This window comes from Nicotiana tabacum, chromosome 2 (genome assembly GCF_000715075.1).
Source record: "Nicotiana tabacum cultivar K326 chromosome 2, ASM71507v2, whole genome shotgun sequence".
In the NCBI taxonomy this organism is placed as follows: domain Eukaryota; kingdom Viridiplantae; phylum Streptophyta; class Magnoliopsida; order Solanales; family Solanaceae; genus Nicotiana; species Nicotiana tabacum.
Window position 1 is genome coordinate 69,352,491 of NC_134081.1, and position 23,724 is coordinate 69,376,214.

Sequence of the window (23,724 nt, forward strand, 5' to 3'; positions counted from 1 at the left end):
TTCATGCGTTCTGAGGTAAGTAACATATCTAAACTTGGTTTGAAGATAATTATCCATGTGGACTATGATATTTGAGATATTTTGGGGGTGACGCACGTTCTAGGTGATGGGCGTGTGTGCGTATACCAGGGTATTCATGATCCGTCCTTAGGCCACTATAAGACTTATTTGCTTTCATGCCTCGTTATATCTATAGTTTCTCTACTTGTATGATTATTTGAGTTATGATTCATGTTAGAAATTATGTTTAGGCTATGTACTTATTTGTTAGAGACATGATAGGGCTATTCTTGTTGTTTGAGTTGTTTGCCTTAATTATAGTCATATTCTCGGTCATAATTCATCACTCACATGTTATCTCTCAGTCTTTGTACATTATTTGTAAGTCATATCACATGCTGTTGTTGCCTTCTATATGTGATACTGTTTGAGCTGAGTTCCATGAGATGTAAGCCATTGAGACTTAAGTGGTTGATGACTGATGTGGTCCATAGAGCCGTGTTGTGAGTTATATTGGATTGGTTGCACGCTGCTACGGGTTGATATTTGGATTGGGTTGCTCTCTGCAACTGTTATATTGGTTTTTGATTAGCTCTTGGGCAAGTATCCACCCCTCTAGAATCTAATATTACAATGACCACATGCACAAATTTATTAATGTGCTTTTGTGAGGGGCATTTATACCAGGTACCCGTAGAGTGTTGAGTGTGGTTGTGTGTGTGATGGTGAGGGACACTTGTGTTAGGCACCGTGAGTCTTCTGAGAATGAGTGTACTTGATGATTTCAGTGTGATGTTATTAACTTGACATGTATGCATAGAGATGTATTTTCCTTATGCTAGCTGGTAAACAAAATATCTTATCTGTTGTTGAATGTTTGAAAAATTACACCCTTGATAAACTCACATTTTAGAAATTTCGGTGAAAGATTGGGCTTTGACTATTATACTTAGAAAGAAAATCTAATTTTTCGTAATTATGAATGAGTTGAACATGATATCTTTTTAGTTATTTACTGTTACTGTCTTTAATATTATGAGTTGTTATTGATTTTTGGTGTTGGACACTCACTTTCTTCCAAGTTCGTTACTGCTTTTAGACCAAGGTTAGGTTTGTTACATATTAAGTACATGGGATCGGTTGTACTCATACTATACTTTGTACTTTATATGTTGATCCAGGTACTTCCGGACGTGGTGATTGCTAGAGTTCGCACTGGTACCATCTTGTGGAGACTATGAGGTGGCTGTTATGTCGCTCGCACACCTTGAAGTTCTCTTTTGATTATTTCTATTATCACTGTTCTATCATTCAGACAGTTTGCATTGAGGATTTAACTATGTATTTTGAGATTCTGTAATGCTCATATACTCATTGACACCAGATCTTTGGAATGGTTGTAGTTGTGTTATTGTTGATTTTCTTAGATATTTTATGATATTACAGTTGTTGAGATTATTAAGTTCTGTTGTTCGAGTTTATTGCTATTGTGAAATTATTGGCTTGCCTAGCAAGCAGTGTTAGGTGTTGTCACGGTTCCAGTGGGAGTTTGGGTCGTGGCAGTTGCATTGGCATACCCAAAGAACCATAAGTGGAATGCACATACATAGAAGGACCAACATCAACCATCATAATATAAACACCATCTTCCCCTTTCCTTTTGAACTTAAAGTCGGGCGGACATCTCACTATCTTATAGCAATTTTTCTTACTGTGAAATTTTATCTTACAAAACTCACGTTGATGATTATAGTTATTTTGTGTTTCTGATGCACACCTAGATAAGAGTTATATAAAGGAGTAGATTCATAGGTTTTGATATTAACAGTAAGAGCAAAAATGGGTGCAACTCTCTGACTTTCATCATTCATAAGCATAGCATAAGCATACTTCACCATTGGTAAAGGTTTCACCATAAGAATTTGACTGCGAGCTTAAGAATAATAATCATTCAAGCCCATGAGAAACTGGCATAAATTCTTATGATGATCCAATCGGTCGTCTTGTGTATTGTAGCCTCGTTCCCCTTGTTTATTGCTTATTATATGCTCACTTGTGGTTGCGTGACTTACCGGGATGATTGGTTTTATCGATATCGAGGTCAAATTTTTGTTTCGGAAGTTTGAATAGGTCTGTTGTGTCATTTATGACTTGTGTGCAAAATTTGAGGTCATTTGGAATTTGTTTGGTATGATTCGGCAAGTTTTAGAAGTTGGAAGTTCCTTAGTTCATTAGGCTTGAATTGGGGTGTGATTCATGATTTCAATGTTGTTTAACATGATTTGAGGCTTCGACTAAGTTCGTATCGTGATTTACGAACGTGATTTGAGGCTTCAACTAAGTTCGTATCGTGATTTATGACTTTTTGGTATGTTTGGTTAAGGTCCCGGGGGGATCGGGTGTATTACGGATGGTTAATAGATTGAGAGTTGGACTTAAAGCATTGCTGAAGATTTTTGGTTGCTGGTGTAATCGCATCTGCAGTGGGCTTGGCCGCAGATGCAAAGCCGCAGGTGCGGCTGGAGGGTCACAGTTGGGGAATAGGGCCTGGCTTAGAGAATCTCGGAGATGTGTGCAAAGGCTCTACATAAGGGAAGTCGCTTCTATGATGGGAGTTCCGCAGAAGTGGATTTTGGACTTGAGGGGCTGGGACCGCAGATGCGGGAAGGGCTTGTTAGCGGAGTGATTTGGTTGTCTTGATATAAGTATCTTATCTAAACTTGGTTAAGGCACTAGTTGCCTGATTTATTCGTGATAGCTACGTGCTATAGGTGCATGCATATGTGGGGTTTGAACCCATGTGCTAAAACTGGGGTATTTATCTATGCCCGGGTTGTGCTAAGGCTATGATATGCCTAGAATTGACTGTTAAGCTTTAAGCTATGATGTTTCTCATGTTTGTAACATTGTTGTAAAATATTTGAGTCATGTTTGAGGCTACATGGAGGTTTAATCCCTGAAAGAACTTGATAAATTCTACTTCTGTGATGAAATTGCTGATTTGTGCTATGATAGTACACTCTGCACATGCCTACACTTTAGCATGTCATTTATACCAGTCCAGGAGCATGAGATATGTTATTCATTCATCACATACATATATTCTTATTTATTTTCTCGTGTGATATGATTAGACTGAATGATTGTGACCACGTCGGGCGGATTGTATTGTTATGCATGTGACCACGCCGGGCGAATTGTATTTGTTATGCATGTGACCATGCCGGGGGGATTGTATTGTTATACATGTGACCATGCCGGGCGAGTATGGATCCATCCCCCTCGGGTCACCCTCTCATATTTCTCTCTTGATGGTGTATACGTGGATATTGAGGAAAACTGATCAGTGGTTTGGTACGGATATGGAAAGGTTGAGGAAATCTGGCCAGTGGTTGTTTGGATTTTGCATTTCATCTTTACTTGCAATTTCCATGATTAGTTACCTAATTTAAATGTATATCATCTATATATGATGAATATTGATTGAACAGAGTATTTGAGTAACTATACACATATACATAGATGCTTCTTCTTGTGCTTTATGACTTGATTTCATTATTGTTTTGTACTTGTTAAATGATGAAAATGTACAGGTTATAGCTAGTATCATTTATAATTCGTGCTTCTTTTACCTCGCCGGGGTTAGTTACGATACTTATTGAGTACATTGGGTCGGTTGTACTCATACTACACTTTGCACTTAATTGTACAAATCCAGGTATGGGGACTAGTTATCAGTAGTAGATTTATCTGTTGGACCCACCTTCGAGAGGCGAGGTAAAGCTGCATCCTTGGCCACAATTTTGACTTGTTTTTTCTTCTGTACTATTGTTTCAGTTCAAACAGCATTGTTATTTTATTTTCCAGACTTATTCTCTATTGTAGGAGCTCATGACTCCGTATTTACCAGCTTTTGGTGGATTTACCTTGTATTGGCAGTATTTTGTTAAATTGCCGTTTTAGAATTATGCTATTTCTATAATTTATGTGTTCGGGTTCTTTGTTGTTTTGTTTCGGCTTGCCTAGATAGAGTGTTAGGCGCCATCACGTCCGGTTGGGATTTTGGGTTGTGACAAGTAGGTATCAGATCCCTAGGTTCATAGGTATCACGAGTCATGAGAAAGTTTAGTAGAGCCTTGCGGATCGGTACGGAGATGTCTGTACTTATCTTCGAGAGGCTACCGAACTGTTATGAAACTTCACTTTCTTGTATTCTTGTCGTGCAAATTTGTTATTTCCGAAATTTGAACTTGACACTTCTATTCTCTCACAGATTGTGAGGACACGTGCGATCGGATCAGGCGAACGACCACCAATACCACTAGCTAGGGCCACGAGAGGTTAGGGTCGCGGTAGAGGTCGAGGCGTGGCTCATACTACAGCCAGAGCAGCACCTATGCAGTCACCAATTGCTCTAGCTTAGGAGAAGGTACCAGATGTGGTTGAGATGGTGGGACCAGCTCAGGTACCAGCAGTGCCCATTGTGATTCCTGGCCTTTAGGAGGCCTTAGCCTAGATTTTGACTGTGTGCACGAGTCTGGCTCAGACAGTCTCAGTTCCAGCTGCACCAGCCATTTCTCAGGCCGGGGGATGTGCTCAGACTCGCCCGTACCCCAGAGCAAGTAGCTGGGGGGCTCCAGACACCGGGTGTATTGCAGTTCAACCGGTTTCTACTTCTATGGCCGAGGTTGATCCTCATATGAGTGATGAGGAGCAGAAGAGACTTGAGCGATTTAGGAGCCTTAAGCCTCCAGAGTTCAGTGGAGGAGAGTCGGAGGATGCTTAGGATTTTATAGACATGTCAGTGGATTCTTCGCACAACGGATATTTTGGACACCAGTGGAGTTTCATTCACTATTTTTCAGCTGACGGGGGCAGCTTATTGATGGTGGCAGGCTTATGAGTTGAGTAGGCTAGCCGATGCAGTGCCACTTACTTGGCATGAGTTCTCATTTCTTATTTTAGAGAAGTTTATTCCACAGACTCGCATAGAGGAGTTGCTTAGGCAGTTTGAGCAGTTACGCCATGAGGGTATGATAGAGATTTAGTATGAGATGAGGTTTTCAGAGTTGGCTCGTCATGTGGTATGGTTGGTTTGCACTGAGAGAGATAAGATTAGAAGGTTTATTGATGGCCTCAACTATGGATTGCGCTTCATTATGGCTCGAAAGGTTGCGACGGGTGCGAGATTTGACGAGGTGGTTGATATTGCCAGAAACTTAGAGTTGGTTCACAGGTAGGAGCATGAGGAGTGGAAGGCTAAGAGGCCTCATAATTCAGGTGGTTTCAGTATTGCCTTATCTGGACCAGAAGTCATTCTTCTAGACCAGTTTAGGGAGCTCGCCATGTTCCTCGTGGTTCTTCAGTTAGCCATTGTTCCTATAGTGCCCGCTCAGCTCAGTCATCATTCAGTGCATTGACGACATAGAGTTCTCTAACGTGCCCTATTTGCTCAGGTTTCCACATGTAGTGCTTTGGGCTATAAAGGTCAGCAGCATGTCATGAGGGGTTGCTATGAGTGCGGAGACTTAAGTCATCTCAAGAGAGATTGCCCTAGACTATTAAGTAGGGTCCATAGCAGAGCTCTCAGCCTATGATTCCAACATCATCAACTACACCACCCGTACAGCCAGCCCGGGATGGAGCCTAGTCAACTCGAGGTAGCCTTAGAGGGGGAGGTTGATCAGGTAGTGGTTAGGCCCGTTGTTACGCATTTCCAGCTAGGCCAGAGGCAGTTGCCTTCGATGTCATAATCACAAGTATTGTTTTAGTATAACACAGGGATGCTTTGGTATTATTTGATCATGTTTCCACTTATTTATATGTGCCATCATACTTTGCTCATTATTTGGATATGCCCTGTGATTCTTTAGTTAGGCATGTGCATGTATCTACGCCGGTGGGTGATTCTATTATTGTGGATCGTGTGAACCGGTCGTGTGTAGTGACTATTGGGGGATTAGAGACAAGAGTTGATATTTTACTGCTTAGCATGGTTGATTTTGACGTGATTTTAGGCATGGATTGGTTGTCACCATGTCACGTTATTCTGGATTATCACGGACGTTGGCAATGTCGGGATTGCCTAGGGTTGAGTGGAGAGGTTCTCTGGACTATGTTTCCAGTAGAGTGATTTCATATTTGAAGGCCCAACAGATGGTTGGGAAGGGATTTCTGGCATATTTGGCCTTTGTGAGGAATGTTAGTATTGATTCTCCTATCGTTGAGTCAGTTCCGGTAGTGAGATCCTTTCCGGATGTGTTTCCTGCAGACCTGTCGGGTATGCCACCCCACAGGGATATTGATTTTGGTATTGACTTGGTGCCGGGCACTCAACCCATCTCTATTCTTTCGTATCGTGTGACACCAGCAGAGTTGAAAGAACAACTTCAGGATTTACTTGATAAGGGATTTATTAGTCCTAGTGTGTTTCCTTGGGGTGCACCAGTTCTATTTGTGAAGAAGAAGGATGGTACTATGTAGATGTGGATTGATTACAGGCAATTGAACAAAGATACAATTAAGAACAAGTACCCACTACCACGTATTGATGACATATTTGACCAGCTTGAGGGTGCTAGAGTGTTCTCTAAGATTGATATGAGGTGTAAGTATCACCAGTTGAAGATTTGGGATTCTGATATTCTGAAGACGGCATTCAAAACTCGCTATCATCACTACGAGTTTCTTGTGATGTCTTTGGGCTGACCAATGCCCCAACAACCTGTATTCACCTGATGAACGGTGTATTTGAGCCATATTTTGATTCTTTTGTCATAGTATTCGTTGATGATATATTGGTGTACTCCCATAGCCAGAAGGAACATGAGCAGCATCTGAGGATTGTACTCTAGACGTTGAGGGAGAAGAAGCTATATGCAAAATTCACCAAGTATGAGTTTTGGCTTGATTCTGTAGCGTTCTTGGGGCACGTGGTGTCTAGTGAGGGGATCAAGGTATATCCGTAGATTTGGCCCAGATCGTCTTCAACTAATGAGATTCAGAGTTTTCTTGGTTTGGTCGAATATTATCGCTGTTTCATGGAAGGTTTCTAGTCCATTGTTGCACCTTTGACCAAATTGAACCAGAAGGGTACCCCATTCAGGTGGTCCGATGAGTGTGAGGAGAGATTTCAGAAGCTCAAGACTTCCTTGACCACAGCTTCAGTTCTAGTTTTACCTTCAACATCGGGTTCATATACGATTTATTGTGATGCTTCTCGGATTGGTATTGGGTGTGTATTGATGCAGGAGGGTAGGGTGATTGCCTATGGTTCACGCCAGTTGAAGCCCCGTGAGAAGAAATACCACGTTCATGATCTAGAGTTGGCAGCCATTGTCCATGCATTGAAGATTTGGACGCATTATCTCTACGGCATGTCTTTGAGGTATTTACAGATCATCGGAGTCTACATCACTTTTTTAAGCAAAAGGATATAAATTTGCGGAAGCGGAGGTGGTTATAGTTGTTAAAAGACTATGATATCACTATTTTGTATTATCCCGGGAAGGTCAATATAGTGGTCGACGCCTTGAGTAGAAAGGCTGAGAGTATGGGAAGCCTTGCATATATTCCAGTTGCTGAGAGGTTGCTAGCGTTGGATTTTCAGGCTTTGGCCAATCAGTTTGTGAGATTAGATGTTTCGGAGCCTAGTTGAATTCTTGCTTATATGGTTTCTCAGTCTTCTTTGTATGAGAGCATCAGAAAGCGTCAGTATGACGACCCGCATTTTCTGGTCCTTAAGGACACGGTGCAGCACGAGGATGCCAAGGAGGTTTCTATTGGAGATGATGGGGTGTTGCGGATGCAGGGTCGGATTGCCTGCCCAATGTGGATGAGTTGATTCTTGAGGAGGCCCACAGTTCGCGGTATTCCATTCATCTAGTTGCCGCTAAGATGTATCAGGATTTGAGGCAGCACTATTGGTAGAGAAGAATGAAGAAATATATAGTAGAATATGTGGCTCGGTGCTTGAACTATCAGTAGGTGAAGTACGAGTTGTTGCACTCTATTTTGCACTAGTCAAGACGGGATTCAACTTGTGATTTCTCTGTTGTTGATGAAAGAGAGTCACCACCTAATATTTAAAGGTATACTAGGGTACCTATTTAATTACTAAGTTATGTTCATTAAAGGTCTGCAAACTGGTGAGATTATGGGTAAGTGTTTTTGTTCTTCTAAGGGAAAGGTTTTAGGCACCCCTTAAAATCTACCTGAGGTAGCTCCATAAGACTTAGACTAATTTTTAAGGATTTAGTTATTTACACTACGCTTTGATTATCACTACGGTAGGGCTCGTCATATACTAAAGGAAATGTGTGTGTAAGACTTAAGAAGGGGATAAGATTACAAAAGAGTTATTGGAGGCTATGAAAGTTTTGAAAGTAGTTTATATTTTAAAACTTGAATTGTTAAGTTAGGAAAAGTGATTATTTTTTAAGAATAAATGCTAGAGTAATCTTAAGAGTTGTTTGTAAGAAAACTCCTGTAACAATATGATATGAGACTTCTGTTTCTCTTCTATATGTCAGCCCCCTTTAGGTTTACCTGATATGTATTCTTTATTTGGTATCAAAGGTAGTCTGTGTTCTCTTATATTTTTCTATTAGGAAAGAAAGTATATTTTTTGTGGTAAGTAATAATCTAATTTACATTGGAAGGGCCTCATTGGCATTTAAACCAGTAAGGAAAATATTTCGTTAGTGTTTAAGGGTATTTGGGAGTGGAGTTCGACTCTAGGTTGGGCTGCCCTCCCCGGCACAAGCATTGCCCTAGGGCTTGAGTCCCTTGGGAACTTTGAAGTTTCGGGGGATCCAAAAGGAGCATCGACCTCGAGTGGAGCTCCCTCCTTAGCTCTTAATTCATTGACACATTCAGTTATTTAAGGGTTTAGTATTTAATGACAAAGAAAGGTTTCCAATGTGAATTATCTGCTAAGTAAAACCACCACATTAATATATATAATATCCCTACAATATTAATCATATCCTTGTTTCAACTATCTATTTGTATACCTGTCGTGTACATTAGAATGTGACTTGTTATGTGTATTAGAGTATGTTGAGAACATGAAGTATATTTCTAATGACTTTCTTTCTCTTTTGGACATGTACATCGGCTTGGGCCGTTGAGTTCCTGATGAACTCAAGCCCAATCCTAGCCTTGTTGCATTTCGCCGGGAAGTTCAAAATCAGTTGTATTCGCATCTCTTTACTGCTGGGCCTGCCTTCTTGAGGCCCAATTACCAGAGTCCATTCTTTTTTCCCTCAACTCCTTTATCATTGTTATTGTCTCGTTAATTCAGTTTATTATTTTTGCTCGTTTAGTTTACTGCTGATTGCATTTGTTATGTCTTTGTTGTTATTTTATCTCTCATGTATTAACACTCATATATTAGATCATGTGTTTTTATTTTATGCTTTAGTATAACATAAAACTTAGGCAAACCTTAATTAATATAGGATTTAAAAGGAAATAGCTAGTAATTGATTCTCCGCCTCCATTTAATTTCAATCTGTTGCACTCATAATTTCAATCTGTTGCACTCACTCTTCTTTAAGGTTTTGAAGCTCAGGTCTTTAATCAGAATGGCCACCAGTTTTCAAAGAAAATTAGGAAAAGAATCACTGACTTTTCATCAACTGGGAATGAAATCAGATTTTTCATAAAAAGGGAAACGACTGTAACGAACAGTCTCAAATGAATTTCCAAAGACTCGCTTCTTCAGAGTTTTTGAAAACCAAGGTACATTTAGAGAAACACATTCAAAGAGAAAGTGGGGGATACATAAATCATATGGACAACATTACAAGAGATGTAGATACCCCTGCCCAGGCAAACTAACTGTGAACTGCTTAGTTTGTTATTAACACATGCAGGGATTGATAACACTACTTAGCACCATAAAGGTCATCAGTAAAGATTCAGACAAACAGTCATGGCTAACCATTTTTACATGGGGGTTATCAACGATATCAAGAATATGATTAAACTCTCAACATGACTACAAATTCAGAGATTCAAATATGGGATTCCTAAGGACTCAGCAGAGTCATGCTCCTAACAGTATTAACAGGTCATCATGTTCAGATAATATCAACAAAGGACTACATAAGGTTTAAGAATCATATTTAGTTTCAAATTATCAATAGGGGAAGGACTGAGCGCAATTGAAGACAATAACATGGTATTATAGAGTCAAACAGGGATACTTATAATATTCAGTCAACTATACATAAGCAGGGTAAGTGAGGTAGTGACCTCATATAAGCAGGGGAACTTTGCACATTACAGGATCAAGTTAAACATGTCATTGAAGAGGGGAATTACAGGTAAAGGAAGCATTATATCAAAACAAGTTTAACTCAAACATAAGTCTAGCTTAGTATCTAAGTATGAAGTGGTCATGCTTCAGCTTCTAAAAATTGTCACTTGATTATAGCATAATAACTAAGTCTTACTTTATGGAAGATAATTTAATGATAGATGCATGTATGCTTCACAAAATCAACAGTAGTTCAAAGAGATTAAGGACAAGGAAATACTACACAAGCAAGTTTTGAATTAAATATGTATCTGAAGATATCAACCAATCATGAGACAACCAAGTTCAGTTATACAGCAATTACCAATTGGCTATAACCAGACATGATCATGACCTGTTCTATGAAGAGGAAGATAGCTTAATTTTAACAGAATATGTACATTAAAGGCTTACGAAAAGAAGACAGTCTAACTCAAACAAAATGGTTTCTTGCAAATGCATCCAACAATTAGGTATACCATGAGAATGTCATAGTGATAGCCTTGAAGTTGCCCTCAGAGCTAGCAGATATAGACATAGAGAAGGAGAACATCTAAACACTTAGATTTTTATACCTTAGTTAAGTGATATAAGCTTATGAACTTTCAGGCTCACCCCAGTTAAGATTATCAGATAATAAACACGACCATAAGACAAATAGGATGCAGGGAAAACAATATGTAGAGGTGAAGATCACATCAGAATCATCGGTGAAAGAAAAACATGAAGTTTAGGTAAACAAGATTAGATTAACAGAAATAATAGTAACTAACAGAGTAAAAAATAGTCTAACAAATATAAGCAGAGAAGAAAGCATTTAGACACTTAAAGTTCATGCTTAAGGTTAAAAGACATGAGATATAAACTTAAACAATTTCAGATTCATCTTAGTTATAATTATCAGGTAGTAAACTCAACTTCAAAGCTCACAAGACTACAGAGATACAACAAGATAGAGATAAGCTTACTGCAAGTCAATGAAAGCTATATTCATGTTGAACATAAACATATAATAACATATGCATGGAGACTGTTGGAAAACGCAGAACAAAGATCAACATGTATTAATTATGGTTTAATCAACCATCACTTAAGGGCTCATATCAGAACAAGCTAATCGCAAGGAGTCGTTAAACTAACATAGCATAAGTATTAACATGTTAAACACATATAGAATAGTTGCAATATACAGAACATATCTTGTCATACTTGTATTATTCAGAGAAACAAACAAAAGAGAAAAGTGAGAGAGGTGCTGGCCATTTTGAGAGCAGCATACCAAACGAGCTCTTTTCAGTTGCTCAAAATCCCAGAACCTTCAAGTTTAGACCAGCAATAGAACTCAGCAAAAGAAGAGAAAATCAGTAAGAAACCTAAGGCTTGGAACCCCAAATCTCTCAATATTTGTGTATGTCTTTCTCTTAGATAGTAGGATCGTGATTTTCTCTTGTTAGGTGGTGGTTGGTGTGTTTTTAGAGCATTTAAGACTAATATTTATAGTAGCCATTGAGGCTCTAAGGTTCAGAGAGTTTGAATTGAATAGTGGAGAGTTATATCATGGTAATGATGATACCAAGTCGAATGAAAATCAAAAGACTGGGGGGAAAATCAGCATTGAGTTTACCTGAGTGAAGGGAGATTGATCGCAGAAGGCAGAGGACCATCGGTTAAACTTAAAACCCATAGGTCACTGTGTTTGACCTCTGGGTAAAGAATCCTCATGACGAACCCTCTGAAAATCTTTATGCATGCTCCGATTTGACGAAGCGAGAGAGGATTTAGACGATTTGAAGTTACATCTTCAAGCTAGGGTTTTCAGACTCGAAGGGTTTTAAATTTTATGATTAAAAAAGGAATTTTCAGCAGGAATCGTGGTGTAGTAGGGACAGGGAGATGATTTCAGGCTTTGATTTGAAGGATTGTAATAGAGCTCAGGCGATTTGAGCTTTCACCTTTGAGCCTGGGGTTTCAGAATTTGGGTGCTTTGAATTTGTGATTGAAAAAGGGAATGTTATGTGAGAATCATGGATAAAGGAAGACAGGATGGATGATTTATTGATGGGTTCATGGCCTTGCACGAATTTGTGCAAGGCTTGGTGATTGATGGGTCTGTAAGTTCAAGTGAGAAGAGAGAAGAAGAGGAAAGGGGGAGGTGAGGCGGCTGAGTGATGTGAGAATGATTTAGGGTTTCAGGGTATTGGGGGTAGTCTCTAGTTTTAAGGGTGGAAGATAGGATATGGACCGTTGGATCTAATTATCAATGACCCTGATAATTCAATCATTTAGGATTTTTAGGGAAATTTTTGGTGGCCGTTGGATTAAAAGATTTTGGACGGTTAAGATTGAGTCTTTGGGGACGGGTATTTGAATTAAAATAGGAATTAGAGAATAAACGTGAGATGTTGATCAGATGTATCAACGGCTCAGAGGAGGGTGTGTTTGTTCTGTGAGTTGAGAGTGAGGGTGGAGTGGCGCGTTATGATTGTTGCAAATGGGATCACTTGGATTGCCAACAGAGATGAGATGGGGTTTTTGGACTAGGTTATTTCCGTTTGGGCTTGCACATTTGGGCCAAAAATGATTTAAAAGGTGGCCATTTTGCATTTAAGTGAGAATTGCAATTGTAGCCTTTTGGTTTTTAATCCCTTTTGAAATTAAGTTAAATAGACTTAATAATTTTTTAATAAAATGTAGTAAAAATTATAGTTGTTAAATACTACTTAATTATCGTAATTAATTGATTGTTTGAAAAAATACTTCATAGGACATTAATTTTGAATTATTGAAATGGTAAACTAATTAACTATATTAAGGAATTAATTATGAAACTTACGTATAGAAACTATTTTTTACAAACCTAAAATAGTAAATATATTTATAATTACATAATACTAATGCTAAATGATTAATTTTGAAACTAACACTGAATTAATTTGTAGAAATAGGTATTATATTTTCTACAAATTATTAAGTATAAATAAATTAATTTTAAAAGGGGAGGGCCAAAATTGGCCATCAACAAGAGCATCAGAGGTCGGGCGGTTTTGCTTCAGAGACTTGAGATTTTCGAGTGGAAATGAGAGCATGTTACCATGGATTTTGTTGTTGGGCTCCCACATACTTTGAAGAAATTTGATGCAGTTTGGGTGATTGTGGATCGGTTGACTAAGTCCGCATATTTCATTTCGATTGTGACTACCTATTCATCAGAGCGGCTGGCTCAGATCTATATCCGTGAGATTTTTCAACTTCATGGTGTGCCGATTTCCATTATTTCTAATCGAGGCACACAATTTACATCGCAGTTTTGGATAGCAGTGCAGCGAGAGTTGGGCACACGGGTTGAGTTGAGTACAATATTCTACCACTAGACGGACGGACAGTCCGAGCGCACCATTCCGATTTTGGAGGATATGCTACGCACTTATGTTATGGATTTAGGGGGTTCATGGGATTAGTTTCTACTGCTTGTAGAGTTTTCCTACAACAACATCTACCAATCGAGTATTTAGATGGCTCCTTATGAGGCCTTATATGGGAGGCAGTATCGATCTCCAATTGGTTGGTTTGAGCCGGGGGAGGCTAGGTTGTTGGGTACTAATTTGGTTCGGGATGCCTTGGAGAAATCCAAGTTGATTTAGGATCGTCTTCATATAGCACGGTCTAGATAGAAGAGTTACACTGATCGAAAGGTTCGTGATGTTGCATATATGGTGGGAATGAAGGTTTTGCTTAGAGCTTCACCCATGAAGGGTGTGATGAGGTTCGGGAAGAAGCGCAAGTTGAGCCCTCGGTATATTGGCCCTTTTGAGGTGCTTGAGAAAATTGGAGAGGTGGCCTACAAGCTTGCATTGCCACCTAGTCTATCAGTTTTTCTCCAGTGTTTCATGTTTTAATGCTCCGGAAATATTATGGTGATCCATCACATGCTTTGGATTTCATCACGGTTCAGTTAGATGGAGATTTGACTTATGATGTGGAATCGGTGGCCATCTTGGATCGGCAGGTTTGAAAGTTGAGATCAAAGAATATAACTTCAGTAAAAGTAAAGTTGAGAGGTCAGCTAGTCGAGGAGGCTACTTGGGAGACCAAGCGGGATATGCGGAGCAGATATCCACACCTATTTGAGACTCAAGGTATGATTCTAGACTCATTCGAGGACGAACATTTGTTTAAGAGGGGGAGAATGTGATGACCCAGCTGATTATCTTGTGTATTGTAGTCTCGTTCCCTTATTTATTGATTATTCTATATTCATTTATGGTTACATGACTTGCCGGGGTGGTTGGTTAAGTTCGGGGAATGTTTCGGAGTGAATTGGGACACTTAATCCCAAGGTTGGAAGCTTAAGTTGAAAGAGTTGATCGGAGTTTGGCTTTTGTGTAGACGACTCAAGAATGGAGTTTTGATGGTTCTGATAACTTTGTATGGTGATTTTGCACTTAGGAGTATGTCCGAATGTTGATTTGGAGTTTCGTAGGTTGGTTTGATGCTTTTTGGCGAAAGTTGGAAAGTTGAAGATTTAAAAGGTTGAGAGGTCTAACCGAGAGTTGACTTTGTCGATATCGGTGTCAGATTTTGGTTTCAGAAGTTTGAATAGGTCTGTTGTGTCATTTATGACTTGTGTGCAAAATTTGAGGTCATTCGGAATTGGTTTTGTATGATTCGACATTAGTTTTAGAAGGTGAAAGTTCCTTAGTTCATTAGGCTTGAATTGGGATGTGATTCATGATTTCGATGGTGTTTGACGTGATTTGAGGCTTTGACTAAGCTCGAATCATGATTTAGGACCTGTTGGTATATTTGGTTGAGGTCCCAGGGGCCTCGGGTGAATTACGGATGGTTAACGGATTGAGAGTTGGACTTAAAGCATTGCTGAAGATTTTTGGTTGCTGGTGTAATCGCATTTGCGGTGGGTTTGGCTGTAGGTGCAAAGTCGCAGGTGCGGATGGAGGGTCGCAGGTGCATAATAGGGCCTGCCTTAGAGAGTTTCGCGGTTGTGTGCAGAGACTCCACAGAGGCGAAGTCGCTTCTGCGATGGGTATTCCGCAGAAGCGGATTTTGGACTTGAGGGGCTGGGACCGCAGATGCGGATAGCTTTCGCAAGATCGGACTTGCAGAAGCGCGAGTAGGACCGCAGAAGCGGACCCACAAAATTGGGGTTTTGGCCGCAGAAGCGGTAGGTCGGGATTTTAGTTGTTTTCGCAGAAGCAAGACTTTTTTCGCAAAAGCGGAACCGCAGGTTCGTGAATTGAGCCCGCAGAAGCGAGATCGCTGGGCAGTGTTTTTAATCGAATGGTTAGTTGATTTCTCATTGTTAAGACTCTGAAGTTTAGACTGGGGCGATTTTTGGAGAAGTTTCTACCTAGATTGAAGAAGTAAGTGACTTTTAATCACTTTTGTCCATGATTATTGAATACCCATTGATTATTACACCTAATTTTCATGAATCCGAATTGGAATTTGGGAATTTTTGGACTATGTTATTGGAGAGTGAAATTTGAGGATTTGAGAAGCAATTTGTTGTTGGAATTGGATGATTTTGGTATGGTTGGACTCGTAATTGAATGCGTGTTCGGAATTTATGAATTTTGTCGGGTTCCGAGGTGCGAGCCCGGGGTTGACTTTTTGACTTGAGTTAAATATCTTAGCTTTATCTTTTGGAATCACTTCATATGCCTCTTATTGATAGTATTGTGTTATTTTGGCTAGATTCGAGCCTTCCGAAAGTTGATACGCATGGGAAGGGCTTGCTAGCGGAGTGAGCTTGAGGTAAATATCTTATCTAAACTTGGCTGAGGCACTAGTTGCCTGAATTGTTCATGATAGCTACGTGTTATAGGTGCGCACATGTGTGGGTTTGAACCCATGTGCAAACACCGTGGTATTTATCCATGCTCGGGTTGTGCTTGGGCTATGATATGCCTAGAATTGACTGTTAAGCTTTAAGTTATGATATTTCTCATATTTGTAACATTGTTGTGAACTATTTGAGCCATTTTTTAGGCTACATAGAGGTTTAGTCCCCGAATGAACTTGATAAATGCTACTTCTGTGATGAAATTACCGATTTGAGCTATGATAGCACACTTTGCACATGCCTACACTTTAGCATGTCATTTATACCAGTCCAGGAGCATGAGATCTGTTATTCATTCATCACATATATCCATTCTTGTTTACTTGTTCCTGTGTGATATGATTGGACTGGATGTCTGTGACCACGCCGGGCGGATTGTGTTGTTATGCATGTGACCATGTCAGGTAGATTGTGTTGTTATGCATGTGACCATGCCTGGCGGATTATGATATTGAGCATACGACCACGCCGGGCTGGTCGCATGTTGAATTAGTCGTGCTTACATGTGGATATGGATCTATCCCCTTCGGGTCACCCTCTCATGTTTCTCTCTTGATGGTGTACATGCAGATATTGAGGAAAACTGATAAGTGGTTTGGTATGGATATGGAAAGGTTGAGGAAATCTGGCCAGTGTTTGTTTGAATTTTGCATTTTATCTTTACTTGCAATTTCCGTGATTAATTACCTAATTTAACTGTATATCATCTCTATATATTGAATATTGACTTAACAGGGTATTTGAGTAATTGTACATATACACACACAGGTGCTTCTTCTTGTGCTTTATGACTTGATTTTATTATTGTTCTGTACTTGTTAAATGATAAAAATCTACAGGTTATAGCTAGTATCATTTATAATCCATGCTTCTTTTACCTCGTCGAGGTTAGTTACGATACTTATTGAGTATATTGGGTCGGTTGTACTCATACAAGACTCTGCACTCAATTATGCAGATCCAGGTGTGGGGACCAGTTATCAGCAGTAGATTTATTTGTTGGACCTAGCTTCGAGAGGCGAGGTAGAGCTGCATCCTTCGCCGCAGTTTTGACTTGTCTTTTCTTCTGTATTGTTATTTTAGTTCAAACAGTAATGTTATTTAGTTTTTCATACTTGTTCTCCGTTGTAGAGCTCATGACTCTGTATTTACCAGTTTCTAGGGAATTTACCTTGTATTGGCAGTATTTTGTTACATTGAGGTTTTAGATTTATGCTATTTCTATAATTTATTATGTGTTCGGGTTCTTTATTGTTTTGTTTCGGCTTGTCTAGCCGGTGTGTTAGGCGCCATCATGGCGGGTTGGAATTTTGGGTCGTGACAATTCTGGTGTCGCAGATACCCTACAAAATCATTGGATTTTGCACAGTCACACCCAGATGTGAGCACTAAAGACTCAGACTCATCCCAAAGGTCTTTAATATTGGAGTAATACACTGAGATAGAAGAAGTACATTGACTTAAGGTTGTAATTTTCTTGTGTAAGTTGAAGCTACGAGTATCATTCACCTTGTCAAACTGCCCATGTAGATCCATCTATACAGTGTGAGCATTAGAGGCATATGCAGTGCCACTAATGAGAGCGAGCAAATAAATTCATCAATCAAGAAAATACAATCATGTTTCACCTTTCCCACTTATACTAATATTTCTTATTAAATTGCTCATTTTTCCTTCTGTCATCGACCAGCCCAAGCTTATTGCAACCAAGTAAAGCAATTCACATAGATCGATATCACAATAAAAAATTAATACCATTCAACTCAAATAAAATCATAGAAACTCCACTAGTATCACCGAGCCTAAATACAATGGATGAGTGACTGCAATAATGACTCATTTAGATTTATCATCAGATGACACTTGTGAGGCAACATCAGTAGTAGCAATCGTATTCCCCTATCTAAATTGTCACCCGCCATTAGTGAACAACTCTAAATTTTAGAGTGAGAATTGAGAAAAATTAAGACGAAGAGGATGAACAAAAATGAGAAAAGAGGTAGAAGAGAAGAATCGGATCAATCCACGAGCTAGAATGCGAAGCTCGTGGCTCTGATACCATGCTGAAACTTAGAGATTGAGGAGAATAGAACCCTAATCATGGGTAAGAAGAAAGAAAATGAGAGTTGTCATCTATTAGAAATGGAGAGGCAAAATAAATATTATTTTGATCCACTAACTTTTACATCACTTACACACACACATACACTAATCCACTATCATGTGTTAGCTAACTACCAATCAGCTACAGGATTAACTAACTGCTAACCACCTAACTAATTCAAATGTACATTAAATAGATAAAAATATTCCCACGCTCAAGTCACTCTTTTTGTCTTAACAAGCAGAACTTGCAGAAGTGAGCTATACATTTTTGTGAGGAAGAGAAACTTAACTCAGAAGGAAAAAAGAGAGATTTCAGAAAATTCATAAATGGTAATATTGAGGTAAGAAATTGTATATTGATTTTCCTCTTCTAAAAACTTGCATGAGTATGTGTTGTTCCACAACTACTCGTATTACGTCATCATATATAGAGGTGCAACTCATATTAAAGCATATTTTGACTTACTATCCATTTAAAACCCTTTTGTGAAGGATGAGATTAAACGAATTGATTATGGCGCTTAATTAGGCTTGATTTGGATTAATTTTATTAAAGTTACATTTGTAGTAGTGAAGTAATGGATGAAGAGGGAAAGAGAGGAGTTACCACTTACCAAGCCATCTAATTAATATTAGTAATACAAAATATAAGAATTTTGTGTTTATGATGGAAGCTCGTGTAACAAAAAGTTCACATATGAGTACATAATAATTTCTGAAGTCTTTTACACATCTTAATGATTATGAACAATATGTAAATAAATTCCACCAAACCAAAGGAAAATTAAATAGTGATATCTAGAAGCAAAATAACCACCTCTTTTTTAGGAAGAAAAAGGAACCCTTAGATTTTAATTTGTGCCGAGATCCATAAGGATTTACGTTATATGCAGTGTTTTAAAAGGCGTTTTTGGGGTGAGCCCTGGGGCGAGGCGCACTAAAAACGCCTCGAGGTGATAGTGTGGGGCGAAAGTCTCAAGAGGCGTACGGCCAATAATTCGGAGCGTATGCCCGGGCGTTCAGGGCGTATGCCCGGGCGTTTGAGGTGCGTTTGTTTAGTGATGCGTAAGACCCAAAGACCTTTTCAAATTAAAATAAAATTTGTTGAATAAGTCCTTCATATAATACCCAAATTCTCAAAAGTCGGCTTGGTAATTACTCAAAAATTTTAAAAAGAAACTGAAATGTATTAAATTTAAAAGTCAAGACCTTTTTTTATTGATTGAAGCCCTAATTCATGGTCTTTTCCAATTTTTTATCTTGTCCGCTAGTCTGCTAATATCTCCCAAAAGCAACAAATATTCATTTTATTTTACAAATACAAATAGAACTCCATTCCCCTTCATAGCAGCAAGTTCAAAGTTCAAATTACAGGTTAGTCATTATTTTTGTTCCTCCATGTAGAAAACTTTATTCTTTTCGACTCAAGTTACTTGTGTTTCTATAAATAGCGTATAATAGATTGTTTTGACTAGTTTTTTGTGGGGTTAAAACATATCTCTCTCTCTCTCTCTCTCTCTCTCTCTCTCTCTCCATATATATATATATATATATATATATATTTCACATATTTATAGTTTTCTTTAATTTTTATGCAATTTTACCTGTTTATAAATATTTACTATAATTATATTATTTTATAAAATATTAAAAATTAAATACTTATGGGGATTACGCCCCGTGCCTCGGGGATTACGCCTCGCTGAGGCATATGTAAAATGTCTCGCCTTACGCCCACGCCTTTTAAAACACCGGTTATATACACTAATAACATTAGGTTAACTTAACTAATAGTAGTAGGCCACTTTTCTATTTTCCAGGCTATCATATCAAGTTTGCTATGAAGATTAACTATTGTTATAGTTAAACTTAACCGGATATTTTTAAAATTTTATACATTGACAATGCACATAACTTACTCATAAAAATCTCAAATTTCTGAAAATAAAAGTACTATACGGCAACAACACATATAGGAGTAAATTGCAATAAAAATTATTAACATTCAAAAGGTTTGGAACTTGTGGCATTTTTTAATCTTAAATATCTTTGTAATTAGAGAGCAAAACATATTGATATGACCAGAATTAAAGTTGAACGAGTTCCAGGCAGTGTTTTAAAGGGCGGGAGCCTGAGGCGGGGTGAGGCATAAGCAGAGGCGGACTCAGGATTTGAGCGCTACGGGGGCGCCACCGCCTTTAGATATGTCAACTATACCAGATCGCCTGCAGAACTTTCATGTTTTGAGCGGGCCAAGTAAAATATATTAGGGGTCCTCACTTTATATATACATATACTATATAATAGATATATACAGGGTTTTTGCCTAGATTAACGGGGTCCCGTGACCTCTCAACTACTAGGGTAGGTCCGCCTCTGGACATAAGCCCGAGATAGGGACGCAAGCCTCATGGATAATAACATAAAAAATTTTAAAAAGTACATTAAATTTTTTAATAAAATTAAAGAAATAAAAAGAAAATAAAATATCTAGCATGTTGTTTACAAGTATAAATAATGCAATAATATTAAAGTTATTATGGGATACAAATCAACTATAACATCGTAACTTTTAAACAATTCAAAAAAATTACAATTTCTTAAAAAAACATTATCGAACTACACATTTTACTTCCCTAAAAAAATAATCAATATCAATATTATAATTTAAAACATTACTCCTTCATGAATAAATAGACCATTACTTTCAAGTATCAAAATAGTAAAAGTCTATAATTTTGAGAAATATATGAACTAAGACGTGACCCATTAAAGAGCTGATTCGGGCTTGAGTTCTAACTGGGTTATATTGTAGGACAGAGCTCGACTAAGCTCGGCTCAGTAGTGTAACAAGGTTGAGTTCGGCATAGGCTTGGGTCGGGTCGACGACCAAGCCACATGTACATCCATATATATTTATATTTTAATAATTTTAGGAAAGGTAACTGTAATTTGCCGTTTTGGAATCATGGCTGGAGACGGAATTAATTAACTAATGGAAAACAATACTTGGAGACCTTTTTTCGTAATTTGGAAACTTTCCTAAAACCTATCCTAGACCGTATGGGAAACAAAAATAACGAGTCACAGTTTTCATATTAAAAGAGGCCGTTGTTATTCTGCTCATAACCGGAGACAGAATTAATTAACGGAAAAAAAAAAAAAGAGTTTGGAAACTTTCCGATATTGTGAAAATATAGGAATCCTATACCGTCTAGGAAACAATTTTCCATATTAAAAAGCAGTTGTTATTCTGCTTATAAATAAAGGAGACAACCTGAAGCTTTGCATTTATACTTCGTTCTTGGAAAGTAGAAAATTCACAAATTCTAATGGCCGTTCTAATGGGCGAAGAAATGTTGTTGTGGAAGAGAGGCAAAACTGTGGGCAAAGGCAGCTTCGGTATTGTTTCATTAGCTTCCACGTCCAACTTGCATGATCATTTACTTAATGGGGTTCCTCTTCCTTTTCAGATTGCCGTAAAATCTTGCAAATTCAGTGGTTCTCGATATCTACGTGCAGAAAGTGAATTCCTACGCATGTTTCAAGAATCTCCTTACGTAATTCGCTCTTTCGGAGTTAATGTCACTCAAGAAAATGGCGTGATTCTTTACAACTTATTGCTCGAGTATGCCTCCGGCGGAAGTCTAGCGGATCGTCTTGAAGCGGACATGAATTCAAGAAAAGGGCTTGCAGAGTTTGAAGTTCAGAAGCACACGAAGAACGTCCTTTTGGGCCTAAGTCACGTTCACAGCAAAGGAGTTATCCACTGTGACATAAAGCCACACAATATTCTTGTTGTGGGCACCGATAGAATTGCCAAGATCGCAGATTTTGGACTTGCCATGACTTTGGAAGAGAGGAGGAAAAAAAAGCACGGAATCAGGGGAACATACAGGTATATGGCACCAGAATCCGTGATTTACCACGAGTACGGAACAGAGGTTGATATTTGGGCTCTTGGCTGCACTGTCTATGAGTTGCTTACAGGGACACCGCTGTGGGAAACAAGTTCAGACATCAATGATGTAAACGCTGATGTGTTATATAAAATTGAGTTTGAGAAACCCAAATTTCAGAATGCAAAGTTGTCAAAAGAAGCACAAGATTTTCTGAAAAGGTGTCTAGTCAAGAATCCTAGGTCACGTTGGACTGCCGAGATGCTCTTGAATCATCCTTTTCTGAAGTCTTCCTATGTCCAGCTAACAAAGAAGCAAAGTGACATGTCCCTTTTACGCAGAATATTTAAGACACTGCCACACATTCGTGATTTGATTAAAGCAAGATTGATACAATAATGAGAATGTATCTGAAGAAATTAGAGAGGAAACGGCTACTAGGTAGGGACAATAGATAGATTGATGAATTGAAAACTGATTTGTAATATATGTAAATAACTAAGTCTGGACTAGATCACTCTTAAGGATTTGTTGGGGGGCACCTAGGGAGCCTGTGACCAAAATGATCAGGGTGTAACCCCTTGTTAGTTTAGTAAAAAGTACTGTATATATGTTTATAGTTGATCAACTCTCCCTACAAAGATAGGTGACTTATTGTGTGTTGTTCTTGGCCATCAATCAATTTTGCAATTCATGCCTCAGTAAACTGATATGTTGAGCTATATTCTACTTCTTTGATTATGTAAGTATGTCTTGCGGTCCTTTGCCTGCATATGAGGTTTCCAGTGCATCGATATAATCCACTAAATTAGGAGCATTATCTTAATGCACGAATCTCAGGTAGAATGTTAATACTTGAGCATGGAACTTACACTTTCAATCTCTTACTGCCAATTAGCAGCATACCCTTCTTATTTTATTCAAAACGCCTACTTGATTTTTCTTTTTCTTTTTTGGGGGGGTTGGGGGTGGGTGGGTTTGGGGGGGGGGGGGGGTTCAAAAGTAAAATGGTCCTGATTCCTTATTTACTCAATCTTTGTAAATGTTTTCCTTCAATTAGTAAAATGCTATTGCTTGGAACATATGAGTAAGTGATAGTTTAAATTTTAGAGGACGAAACATTTCTCAAGCTCTTTGACATTGACATCCTCATTGCTTTGTAGAGCTCACTGTTATCACTCCGAAACTCTTTGATATTCATGGCTTTGCGGTCCTAATGATTTGTTTTTTCTATTATGCTGCTTCGACTACCCCTGTTCAGATCAGCTGTAAAATGTGATCAAACTGGTGGGTTATGCATCATATTATTTGGAGCTTGCTGACTGCTGAGACGTATTGCTGAACATTTCACAACGCTGTTTTGACTAAGGAGATTTTGCACATTAATCGATCAAAAAAGGACAAATGAGGCTTGCTCAGTTGGTAAAAAGCACCTCCACCCACGACCGTTAGGTCCTGGGTTCGAGTCACAGTGGAGGGGAAGTGTGAAAACACTATAGATCCTCCTAATTTGGGAGGGGTTAAAAAAAAATACCCATATCTTGTAATCTTTTCAG

The 23,724-nt window shown here is 38.6% G+C and overlaps 1 protein-coding gene across 1 annotated transcript; it reads left to right on the forward strand.

The window, feature by feature from the left end:
- The first annotated feature begins 21,596 nt into the window (after window positions 1–21,596).
- LOC107790688 (mitogen-activated protein kinase kinase kinase 20-like) lies at window positions 21,597–22,834 on the forward strand. Its single transcript, XM_016612641.2, has one exon. It carries the CDS (start codon window positions 21,602–21,604, stop codon window positions 22,565–22,567), a length of 966 nt encoding a protein of 321 aa, XP_016468127.2. The 5' UTR covers window positions 21,597–21,601; the 3' UTR covers window positions 22,568–22,834.
- Window positions 22,835–23,724: the final 890 nt, after the last annotated feature.